At 42.9% G+C, this 12,691-nt stretch overlaps 1 protein-coding gene across 6 annotated transcripts in view; it reads right to left on the minus strand.

Annotated features, from left to right (window-relative positions):
* Positions 1-12,691, minus strand: part of GRAMD1B (GRAM domain containing 1B) — a 392,941-nt gene that overhangs the window by 24,071 nt on the left and 356,179 nt on the right. For all 6 annotated transcript variants that reach the window (XM_073603510.1, XM_073603511.1, XM_073603514.1 and 3 more), the window contains 7 exons: positions 10,368-10,483; positions 8,924-9,077; positions 5,147-5,324; positions 3,172-3,315; positions 714-832; positions 448-590; positions 242-345 (listed from right to left, as the gene is read on the minus strand). In XM_073603510.1, the coding sequence (XP_073459611.1) occupies positions 242-345; positions 448-590; positions 714-832; positions 3,172-3,315; positions 5,147-5,324; positions 8,924-9,077; positions 10,368-10,483 (958 nt within the window). The remainder of the gene's footprint in view (positions 1-241; positions 346-447; positions 591-713; positions 833-3,171; positions 3,316-5,146; positions 5,325-8,923; positions 9,078-10,367; positions 10,484-12,691) is intronic.

The following is a 12,691-nucleotide window of genomic DNA, read 5'->3' on the forward strand; positions in this document are numbered from 1 at the left end:
TTTCCACGAGTGAGAAACCACACCGCTTTTTTTTTTTTTTCAGTGCGTTGGGTGCCAATAGGAGCTTATGGCACCCCAACAGTTTGTTTTTTTTTTTTTTTAAACAACAAGTTTTGCTGCTTTTTGCAACTGAATGGAGATTACAAATAAAGTTTTCAGTTAAAAGGCAAACTCTGCTAAGTAAAGTTTGCAGTTTAAAAAACCAAACATGTGCCAGAGAGAAGCTACGGAGCCTACTAACCCATATGGTGAAAATATTCGTCAAGTCCACTCCAGAAATTTTTCTCAATAAAGGTTTTAACGAGTCCCCACGGCTGCTTACGGTATCGGAGCTCCGTTGAAATCCTACAAATGATAATATAATGATTATAAAAATGACCTGCAGGCACATCCAGCCAAGTGCCCCCCCCCCCCCCGTCGTCTGGCTGCCCTGTGGTTTTGCTGTACCTTAGCCGGCTTTTGTTTCGGGCCACTCTGGTTAGCGTGTAGCGGTTGATAGTGTAGAAGTAATCGTGATAAGGTATATCGTGTGTCAGCACTTCAGCATCAACTACATAACATTCGCTCTCCTGGCTGGCCTTGTACAGCGTCTGGAAGACAGATAAAGTCACTGAAATACAAGACTTCATTTAGTAGGTGGAAGTATCAACTCAAGGGTGAGAGGGAGGTCATAGCTATAGATGTATAATTGGGATGTATCAGAGGTCACACACCTGGGTCTCCGTGACCGTTGCCGATTTAGGAGCCAAAGGATTGGTTAGTGCAATGGTGTATAAAATAACCCGGGTCTGGTTTCCATTCTCCTCCTTCTTCCATGGGTGAAATATCACTTCTGAGAGCACAAAGAGATGGTGTCAGAATAAGTGACCCTTCTTACTAAGGCCATATGAAGAGATTAGAGATAAACTCTTACAGTGTATGTGTGGACAAAGAAAATATTCTATACATTCCTAAAAACACTGCAAGTACAGAGAAATAGCCAATGATCCTGCCAGAAATCCAGTGGGGTTCTAACTTCCTTCTGCACTACAATTCCAAGCAGTGTTATCCGCCTTGCCCAGTTCTTCTCTGATGAACTGCAGAAAACCTACCCCTTATACTATGAAGATGAGACAGGAAGATGTTCTGCAGTCCAGCATGGAAGGCAAGGCTGACTAACTACTAACTGGGATTTTTTTTAATGTGTTTTTATTACGTCCCGGGGGTGTATGTTCTTGTTGTTTCTGCTGCTGTTTGTATGAAAAAACAATAATAAAAAAATAAAAAATAATGGAATTGGAATACCAATGCTGCAAAGGGAGCGTTGTCAGCTTACTACAGGGAGTTGAGTACACCTCTGGAATTCTGGCAGGATCGCCAGGTATTTTTCTGCATTGCAGCTTTTTTAAATGTACATGTCTCAGAGATGTATTCAATATAGGTGTTTTTTTTTTCCCCCCATACAGATCTTTAGTTATTACTAGAGGGATCACCAGCAGGAGGATGGAGGTCCTGATTCCCCTATCTAGATCACCAGCAGGAGGAAGGAGGTCCCGATTCCTCTATATAGATCTTTATATCACTAGAGGGATCACCAGCAGGAGGAAGGAGGCAGTGTTAATTTGGCAGCAAATTTCGATTTAGTTTTAGTCTTAGTCCTAGGACTAAAATGGCATTTTAGTTTTAGTCCCATTTTAGACTTCTGCAATTGTTTTAGTCATATTTAGTTGACTAAATCTCCAGTAAATGTTAGTCATCTGAAATTGAATGGGTGTAATTAAATTGTAATGCATTCGTTTCTATAACATTTCTCTACAATTTCCAAACTCATTATATACTGCTGGAGTGAAAAATCTCATCTGTTATTATTTAAGGTATTGAGGTATGAACATGCACTAAAGGCCAGTGTTAATTTTGAAGTCAGATTTCAATTTAGTTTTTGTCTTAGTCTTTTGACTAAAATGCCATTTTCATTTTAGTCCCATTTTAGTCTTTTGACTAAAACGCCATTTTAATTTTAGTCATATTTTAGTCATCTCAATTGTTTTAGTCATATTTTAGTCGACAAAATTAACACTGGAAGGAGGTCCTGATTCCTCTATATAGATCTTTATATCACTAGAGGGGTCACCAGCAGGAGGAAGGAGGTCCTGAATCCTCTATATCAGTGGTTCTCAACCTGGGGGTCGGACCCCCTTGGAAGTCGAATGATGATTTGCCAGGGGTCACCGAATCCTGGGCTGTTCCTGAAGCCTGCACCGCTCTCCCAGCTCACTCAGCCTCTTCGCAGCTGCCCATTCAGTTCACAGCATGGCTGGGGGGCAGAGACTAGAGGTCAGCTGACTGGTGAGGAATGTGAAGTGGGAGGGGCTGGAGGAGACCCCATCTCCTGATTTCGGCATAGGTGTCACTGATACGAGACACCACAGAGCTGGAGACACAGTGAGTAACACTACCTGTGATTATATTTGCCATTAAAAGTCCCCACTACAGTTCTCAGATCAGCAGATGACCTTGATCAAGAGCACCCATGTTGGCTGATCAGAACTCCCCCCAGCACTGTCACTCATCCCAACTCCCCGCCAGTATTGCCACTCATTCCATTCCCCCTACCCAGGAGTAAGAGAAGGAATAAAAATAGAGAATACATGGAAGGGAGAGAAAAAGACGGGGAGGAACAAAGAAAAAGGGAGAGAAAGAATAAGAGAAAGAACAAGAAAGACATCTAGAGAGAGGAATGGGGGAAAAAAATAAGAAATTAGGATAGAGAGAGAAAAAAGGGAAAGGAAAGAACAAAGAGAAAGAGTGGTACATTCTAAAATGTATCATAAGGGGTTTTAATACTGTACTAGTGGAAGGGACTCGGGGAGCGCTAAATGTCCGTAGCTTAGGGGCGCAAATTACTTGTCTTGCCTTGGTGCTGACAACCCACGCTACGAAAATAATTTTACTGTGGGGGTGCACACAACTCTGGAAATTTTACCAAGGGGTCACAGCACTAGATAGATAGAACCACTGCTCTATATAGATCTTTATAATCACTCAAGGGGTAACCAGCTGGAGGAAGGAGATCCTGGTTCCTATATTTATTGGTCTTTGTATCACTCTGAATATATGTTTTCATTTTGTCCAGACACACACATTTTATATTTTGCCGTGCAATACAGCGGGATATCTACAAGAATATCTCACCTGTAAACCGCCGCTGCTCCATAAAGTCCCTTAGAAATTGAGATTCACTAAACAGGAGGCTAAAGAGTTTGTCCACATTGAAACTAAACACTTCATTGATGTACTGCCGGCCATTCAGATCCTCATAGAAAGCCTGAACTTCACCTACAGGATGAATGAGATATGTTATCTTTATTGACTGTGTATCTTAAACCACCACCATCATCCTGCCTTTCCATTCATGTGAGCACCTGGTGACTGCATTGTCACTCTTCTAAGTCTAGGTTCACGCTAGTGCGATGACAGACTTTGCATGTGATTCGCACCACATTGCTGTGCAGATCACAAGCGATGCAAATTTGTATGGCTGAAATCGCATCGCATTAACACCAAAATGGTACAGGACACTTTTTTTTTGGTCTGCATGGGTGTTTACACCATCATCACCTCACATCCAATTCCTGCACCATTTGACAGTTTGCACTGCGATCCAATCTGGGGGGTATTATTAACTTTACACTGACACCCCCAGCGGTTACCAGAGGGCAGTGTGAACCAGTGTGCGATTGAGGAACCGGCACTGAATTGCAGGGTTTTTCCAGATTGCACCAGTGTGAACCCAGCCATAACCACTTCAGACCCGGAGGGTATTACCCTCTTAATGACCAGGCCAGTTTTTGCAATATGGCACTGTGGTATTTTAACTGACAATTGCACGGTCATGCGATGTTTTACCCAAATAAAATTGATGTGCTTTTTTTTTTCCCCACAAATAGAGCTTTGTTTTGGTGGTATTTGATCACCTCTATGGTTTTTATTCTTTGCACTATAAACAAAAAAAAAGCAACAGTTTTGAAAAAAAAATAAAAAATTTTACTTCCTGCTAAAACATATCCAATAAAAAAAAAAAAAAAAAGTAAAAACAAAATTTTTCCATTTAGGCCAATATATATTCTGCTACGTATTTTTGGTAAAAAATCCCAATAAGCGTATATTGATTGGTTTGCGCAAAAGTTATCACATCTGCAAAGTGTGGGATTTTTTTTTTACTAGTAATGGCAGCGATCAGTGATTTTTAGCGGGACAGCGACATTGTGGCGGACAAGTCGGACACCTAACTTACACTTCCGACACTTTTTTGGGAACCAGTGACATTATTACAGCGATCAGTGCTAAAAATATGCACGGTCACTGTACTGACACTGGCAGGGAAGGGGTTAGGACGACCAAAGGGTTATCTGTGTGCCTAGCTGGTGCTTGCTAACTGTGTGGGGGTTGTTCTGACTGGGTGAAGACAGATCGGCGTTCCTGCTTGGCAGGAACACCGATCTCTATCTTCTCCCCTGTCAGAACAGTGACCTGCCTTGTTTACATAGACAGAATGCCATTCTACCTCTCTGGGCAACGATTGCAGGTGGCCGGTGGACATCGGGTCCGCAGGACCCGTTGATTGGTATCCGGTGTCCAATCAGCGCACGATCGTGCCTCTGGGGTCACACGTGCGCCCCCCAGTGTCTATTGCACAAAATGACGTACAGGTACGTCGTTTCGCACAATAGACCCGACCTGCCGCAGTACAAGGTGGTCGGCAAGTGGTTAAACACGATCACCAATATGTTCTTCCCCAAGATGACCATCAATTCATGTTCTTATCAAATGACTACTACTCCCCTTTTCTATGGATCATATTTGTACAATCCTTCCATATCCATGTATGTAACAACTTAGCAGTCCCTTCTCAGCTGTAACACACAGGAGACCAATCCAGGTTTCTGCTATATGAATCTAAATAGTTACTTAGGTTGGGGGGGAAAAAAAAAAAGACCCATGTCTATCAAGTTCACAAGAAATAAATGAAAAATACGTATTCTCAGAATCCAATGGCACCAATAGGAAAAAAAAAAAATTTCCCGTTTCAAGACAAACAGATACTCTCAGGATCAGCAATCTATGGTCATTACTGATAGTTAATATACTACATAAGCTGTGCATTCACCTTCATCATGTGTTTCAGATGAATCACTGAGCTCTGTGGGCAGGTCTTCATTATCATTTAGGTCCAAGGATGGAGACGTGACCGGAGGAAGGAGCTCCAATTTCTGGTCCTCCATGTTTGCAATCAACAGCTCCCTCTCTAACGAGCTGTCAAGATCGTCCAGCAAGGCCCCATCATACTACAGAGGAACAAAGAGAAGAACAAAATCAGCCTGGAATGTAGAATTCCTGTACTAAAACCTCGAGTTCCTGACACATCAGGTTTATGGTCAAATTCCTTTTTATTAAGCTCTAACGAGCGGGGCACTCTGATCCCTCCGGTATTGAATTGTATTGTAACTGTACTGTCTGCCCTCATGTTGTAAAGCGCTGCACAAACTGTTGGCGCTATATAAATCCTGAATAATAATAATAATAATAATGTTATCACATCAGTGGTGGATACGGAAGATGGTGGTTTTTGTAAATTTAGCACTGAAGGAATTAATGAATTCTGATTTGTTCAGCAATCCCTCATATACTGATTAATCCCCATGACTACTTCTGTGGGATAGCGCCTCCCTCTAAAAAAAATACCTATATAGCTTAGAATTCAGGATGTATTCTATTTATCAACATTCTGCAGCTGGGCTGTGTAATGCAACATCTGGATAATGTAACCTATGTACATGTCCTTTTCTAATTCCAGGAACGAACATCGATTTCGCAACAGATCCGGAATAAACAAAAATGACTGCATTCATAAAGTAGTGTAATAGACCAAGATGACAAACTCAGTAAACATTCTGCAAAAAAGGCAATCTGCAGATATAACCTCTAAGATCCAAAATTAAACCAGTCATACAAAAACAGTCACAAACGTAATCACTTGGGCTGGGGATAATATATAATTTTTTTTGGCACTTGCCATAAAATCCTTTTTTTTTTTTTCCGTTGGGTTCACGGCAGGACACAGTTAAATTTTTTTTTTTGGGGGGGGGGGAGGGGGAAGGAAGATCCACAACCCCAACAAAAATGATTTTGCATTGAATGCAAAGTAGTTTATCCTATTGTTTATTGGGACATATAATTTCCTTTTTTCTTCAGTGTTAAATAAGTTCACCTTTTTAAAAAAAATAAATGCACATTTTTGCAGATAAAAAAATGTGCATTTACTATTTTTTTTTCTCAGGAGCCTATAAAGCATTGCACCAGTGATCAGCAGATCACAGATGCAATGCCAGGGTCCTGTAGAGCAGTGGTTCTCAACCCTGTCCTTGTCCCAACAGGCCATGTTTTGGGAATTTCTCTTAGATAAAATAGCTGTTCAAAATACCAAGCCATTGTCTCCGATTTAAAGCATCTGTGCAAGATGAAGGAAAACCTGAAACCATGGCCTGTTGGGGGTATTTGAGGACAGGGTTGAGAACCACTGCTGTAGATCAGTGGTTCAGTGGCAACCTTTTCCAATTGCGACATTGTGTGCGGGGAGAAGATCCCTGGTCCACGGTCATGGGAGGGGGGGGGGTGGGGGGAATCAGGTGGAGAGCTGCAGGCGTAGTTCCACCCTAAAAACCTGCAGAAACACCCAAATGAAATGTTCTTCGTTGGAGATGCATGTGGTTAAAACTATCCAAACCTGAAGGGAGAGCAGAGGGTTCTATGGATGCAGTAGGATATGACCCTAACTCCCACAGATGTAAGCTTACAATATCCAGAGAGGCACTATGACAATGAGTTCCAAGGCAGTCATTTCACATAAAAGCTCATCTAACGAAAAGACAAGACCTGCAGAAGATGAGCTCCAGACATTATTTTGGCCTGAAACAGACCCACTGTAACGGTTTGCATTGGTGCAAGTTGGTCAGAGGCACTGCTCAGCTATGAAATAATGAGAAGCTGGTACAGGCAATGCTGTATCCTGGCCTAGGCCAACAAGGCCCAGGCCCATGGTGGCACGAAAGAGTCCCTGCCAGCTTGCGCTACACTGTTAGTGTATTGCCAGTCTTGTGGGGTGGACTGGGCTGAGAGGCAGAATAGTCTAGCGCCCCCATAAAGCGGCCGGGTGCGGGCAGCCGGCATTCCGCAACTGGGGGGGGGGGTGCCGCTTCTAATTTTGACTGTCCTCTCATCCTGGACCACAAACCTTCCTCACCGTGTTATATGTTTTCTGCTGCACCACTGACATGGTTATATCTTCTTAGTCCTCTCCATAAAATTATCAGAAATTTGTGCTTAAAGTAGAACTATAGGCAATATTTTTTTAAAATTTTGGATAGAATAAGGGAGGGTTATAGCCCCTGTCAGTTTATTTTTTACACGAGTTTAGTCAGGCCTAGGGCAGCACAAAACCTAAATACACTACTGGGTACAGGAACTAGGTTTATATAGCATATGTGAAATACAATTCCTTCAAACAGAAACCCTGGGACACCCGTGGGAAACGTGCCTTTTGTGGCAATCTTATGCAGGCCATACACAGTCGAATTTCGAACGAATTTTCTTTTCAAAATCAGAATGTTCCTTTTTTTTGTGATCCGATGATGCTATCATTGATTTTCGAAATTCGGCCGACCAAGCCTTCAATTTCACCGCATGTCGCTACAGAAAAGAATTTTCGTGGCTGGGAATCTTCTTTTCTCTCTGTAAATTTTCTTTTCTTATTACATTTCTCGCACGATTCCCCCATCATTGATTAGAAAATCGTTCGTTTTTCTAAAAATTTCCAACATGTCCGATTCCCCAAATTTGATTGCCGCACGAAAAATCGGCCGTTGTTGCAGCCCACTAATGGTGCGAAATTCATACGAAAATTCTTTCATACGATTTTCGAAAGAAAATTCTTACGAAATTCGAACCGTGTATGGCCGGCATTAGTCCGGTTTCTCACAGTTGGGAACACTGAATTGTCGAGGCAGAGATAAGCAAAGCGCCAGATTCGTAGCCTCCCTGGCGGTTTTCCCGAGTGTGGCTCGGGGTTACATTTCAGCACCATTAGCGGTAACCCCGAGCCACACTCGGGATTGCATCGCAGGATCCTGGTGTGGCTTTACTTACCTTGTCCCTGGGATCCTGCGATGTCCCCCGCAGTGTCCGTGGGCTCTGTCCTCCTCCGAAGCCTCTCCTTGCCAGGCTCCGTTCCCTGTGAGCGTTGCGACGCACGGGGGCAGAGCCTGGCGGCAAATTCAAAAAAATGTAAAAATCATAACACATTTCACATCCCCTTTGTCCCCAGTGCTTTGGCCCATGCCCTGCATGCAGTTTTATATTGCATATACTGTTCTTTCTGCCTGGAAACTGGAGATTGTCCATAGCAACCAAAAAGTGTCCCGTTACGTCAAAAATGGCTTTAGACCAGCTAGAAAACAGCGATAGTAAATTAGAACACTTGCAGAATTGAGCGATAGTGAATCGTGTGGAAACTAATTTTATTACTATTTATTTTTATTTTTTTTAATCATTTTTTTTTTTTTATTATATTATAATTTATGTTTTTGTGTTTCAAACTTTATCATACCCGGGATATCTACTAGACTCTTGTTTGGACAGATTTAAGTGTGTTATTGTTAAGAATTACAGACCTACAATATAAAACGCCAAATTTCCATGCAAAATAATTGTACCGCTTTCAGCACCTAAAATCCGAAATAATCAAACCGCCAGGAAGGTTAAATCACGATTTCATGTGCTCTATTCATCTAATCTAATCTTTCATTTATCTGATCATTTTCAAAGGCTGGGCACAAAACATTATCCCCCAGTCAGCGTCTGCAAACCACAATGATAGACCAGTACTTACAGCGGGGACATCACTGCTGGCTGTCGATGGCACGTTGCTGCTCGTCAGTGACGGGTCTGCTAGGTTGCAATTCGTTTCTGACTTAATCTCACTGCTGCTTTTGGAGGAATTATCATTTACCTCAACTTCCTCCACTGGAATCTCTTCACAATAACTGCAAACAAATACCATACAAAATAATCCTCATCAAAAAAACACTTCTGCAATCTGAAGGTTTAAGTGATACTAAAGTGTCATTTTTTTTCTCTTTGAAAATAATAAACATGTTATACTTGCTTGCTCTGTGTAGTGGTTTTGCATAGAGCAGCCTGGATCCTCCTCTTCTTGGGTCCCTCTTCGGTGCTCCTGGCCCCTCCCTCCTGCTAGGTGCCCCATTGCAAGCAGCTTGCTATGGGGGCACCTGAGCTGCAGCTGTGTGTGTCTATTCAAAGATGGAGTCGAGGTTCGACCCCTCCCCTCTCTTCTCTTTGGCTAACTGACTTTGATGGACAGCAGCGGGAGCCAATGGCGCCGCTGCTGTGTCTCAGCCAATCAGGAGGAAGAGTCCCAATTGGCAGATACACTCATGCAACATCGCTAGATGGAGAGGGGCCTCAGGTAAGTATGGGGGGGGGGGGGGGGGGGCAGTGGTCTTCAAACTGTGGCCCTTGGCTTGGCTTTATCTGGCCCTTGGTGTACGAATCCACCAACTGACACCATCAATGGGGCACTATTCTTCCCATTCATACCAACAATGGGGCACTATTCTTCCCAGTGATACCAACAATGGGGCACTATTCCTCCCATTGATACCAACTAAGGGGGGACTATTCCTTCCATTCAAACCAATGATGGAGCATCGTTTATGCCCACTGAGCATTTTCTGCTCCCACTGGTCACAATTGGGCCCCCCTAAAGTCTTAAGGACTGTAAACTGGCCCTTTGCTTAGTAAATTTGGAGACCCTTGCTTTAAAGGTAAAGAGCAATCTGCACAGTGGTGTAATCAATACAAACCAATGAGTGATCACTTTTAAACAGGCAGCTCACAGTAAAGGGATATCTTCCTGGTTGCATTGAATTACATGTTGCACTGTTTTATGTAATATACTGGATTCCTTGGTGGATGAACATATTACACTCTATATGGTCACATGTTTGTGTACACATGACCATCTCACCTATATAAGCTTGTTGGACATCCCATTCCAAAATCATGACCGTTACTATGGAGTTGGCCCTTTGTGGTTAACAATCTGGAAGAACACAGTTATCTAAAATGTGTTTGTGTGCTGTAGCATCAACAGTACCCTTGCATGGTGGCTATGTGCATGAATTTTTAGCACTTGTTAAGAGACGAGTGTCTGAAATACCCAAATTCAATGGCTGTAGAGTTGTCCACATACTTTTAGACATATAGTGTCTATTAAAGCAAGTAAAGGCATCCATTATCATTTTCAGCCTTACCCCACGGTGTTGAAATCATCATCTGGGGGGACATAGTCCTCGTCATCGCTAGTAAGGCCCAGCTCATTGCCATAGCACTGGTGAACAAAATGCCAGAGTTCCTTCGGACACAAAGGCTGCAGAGAAGAAGGCTGGTTAATATGAGGCGGGCACTGAGAAGAAGGTTATCGGACAGAGATGGACATTGAGAAGGTTAGCGGAAAAAGATGGTTGTTAAGGAGCAGGTTAGTCAACTACAAATGGACATTGAGAAGGAGGATAGTGGATAGAAATGGACATTGAGAAGGTGATTATTACAGATGGATCCTGAGGAGGAGAATAGCAGACAGAGACAGGAGTGAAGGAGCAGATTAGCGGACAGAAATGAAGACTGAGAAGAAGGTTAGCAGACAGAAATGGAGGCCGAGAAGAAGGTTAGCAGACAGAAATGGAGGCCGAGAAGAAGGTTAGCAGACAGAAATGGAGGCCGAGAAGAAGGTTAGCAGACAGAAATGGAGGCCGAGAAGAAGGTTAGCAGACAGAAATGGAGGCCGAGAAGAAGGTTAGCAGACAGAAATGGAGGCCGAGAAGAAGGTTAGCAGACAGAAATGGAGGCCGAGAAGAAGGTTAGCAGACAGAAATGGAGGCCGAGAAGAAGGTTAGCAGACAGAAATGGAGGCCGAGAAGAAGGTTAGCAGACAGAAATGGAGGCCGAGAAGAAGGTTAGCAGACAGAAATGGAGGCCGAGAAGAAGGTTAGCAGACAGAAATGGAGGCCGAGAAGAAGGTTAGCAGACAGAAATGGAGGCCGAGAAGAAGGTTAGCAGACAGAAATGGAGGCCGAGAAGAAGGTTAGCAGACAGAAATGGAGGCCGAGAAGAAGGTTAGCAGACAGAAATGGAGGCCGAGAAGAAGGTTAGCAGACAGAAATGGAGGCCGAGAAGAAGGTTAGCAGACAGAAATGGAGGCCGAGAAAAAGGTTAGCAGACAGAAATGGAGGCAGAGAAGAAGGTTAGCAGACAGAAATGGAGGCAGAGAAGAAGGTTAGCAGACAGAAATGGAGGCAGAGAAGAAGGTTAGCAGACAGAAATGGAGGCAGAGAAGAAGGTTAGCAGACAGAAATGGAGGCTGAGAAGAAGGTTAGCAGACCGAAATGGAGGCTGAGAAGAAGGTTAGCAGACCGAAATGGAGGCTGAGAAGAAGGTTAGCAGACCGAAATGGAGGCTGAGAAGAAGGTTAGCAGACCGAAATGGAGGCTGAGAAGAAGGTTAGCAGACCGAAATGGAGGCTGAGAAGGTGGTTAGCAGACCGAAATGGAGGCTGAGAAGGTTAGCAGACAGAAATGGAGGCTGAGAAGGTGGTTAGCAGACAGAAATGGAGGCTGAGAAAACAGGTTATCAGACAGAAATGGCGTTTGAGAAGAAGGTTAGCAGACAGAAATGGGGGCTGAAAAGGTTAGCAAATAGAAATGGAGGTTGAGGAGGTTGAGAAGATTAGGGGACAGAAATGGAGTTTGAGAAGAAGGTTAATGAAGAAAGACAAATGTCAAGAAGACAAGCAGAGAAAGACGAACATTGGGAAGAAAGTTAATAGACAGACAGATGTTAATAAAACATACCGATTCAAAGAAGGTTAAAGGGTAAATTCACCTTACACTCGTATTTCCCTGTACTCACTGTCACAATTTAAAAACAGTGCGGCCGTGCCCTTCATTCACAGTTTCCTGCGAATGAATAGACTACAAGTACTTTTATCCATTGCGGCTAGAGACTCGTAGTCCTCAACTGAGTGTGCTGGTGAGCGCTCTCGTAGTTCAATGATTTTCCTGCTCTCAATTAACCGCTGGAGCTTGGTATTGCACCTGTGATCTGCTGATCAGGGGTGCAATGCTCTGCAAGCTCCTTAGACAAAAAAGAAAAAAAAAAAAAGCACATTTTTTTTACCAGCAAAAAATTGTACTTTTTTTTTTTTCAAAAGGTGAACTTATCTTTTGATACAAATGAATGTTGAGAAGATGGTCATCAGACAAAGGAGGATGCAGAGAAAGGTTAAACAGAAATGGACACCAACAAAAAGGTTAGCGAACAGAAATGTACACTGGGAAAAAGAGGAGTGGACAGATATCAGAAATGACAAAGGTGCCACAAGTGTTAAAAAGACAGCGGGCTCAATTCACAGCTGTTTTTTTTTTTTTTTCCCCATTTTTGACAATGACTAAAAAAATAAAAATAAAATAAATGAAAAGCTACTAAAATGCCATATGCAGTATTTCATGAAGTCATGCAGTATTTTATTAGTAAAAGCCTGCGGCGTCCTTGACCAGTGTAAAACAGCTGGCTGTTAAGG

The sequence above is a fragment of the Aquarana catesbeiana genome, linkage group LG10 (genome assembly GCF_042186555.1).
Source record: "Aquarana catesbeiana isolate 2022-GZ linkage group LG10, ASM4218655v1, whole genome shotgun sequence".
NCBI classification, from domain to species: Eukaryota; Metazoa; Chordata; class Amphibia; order Anura; family Ranidae; genus Aquarana; species Aquarana catesbeiana.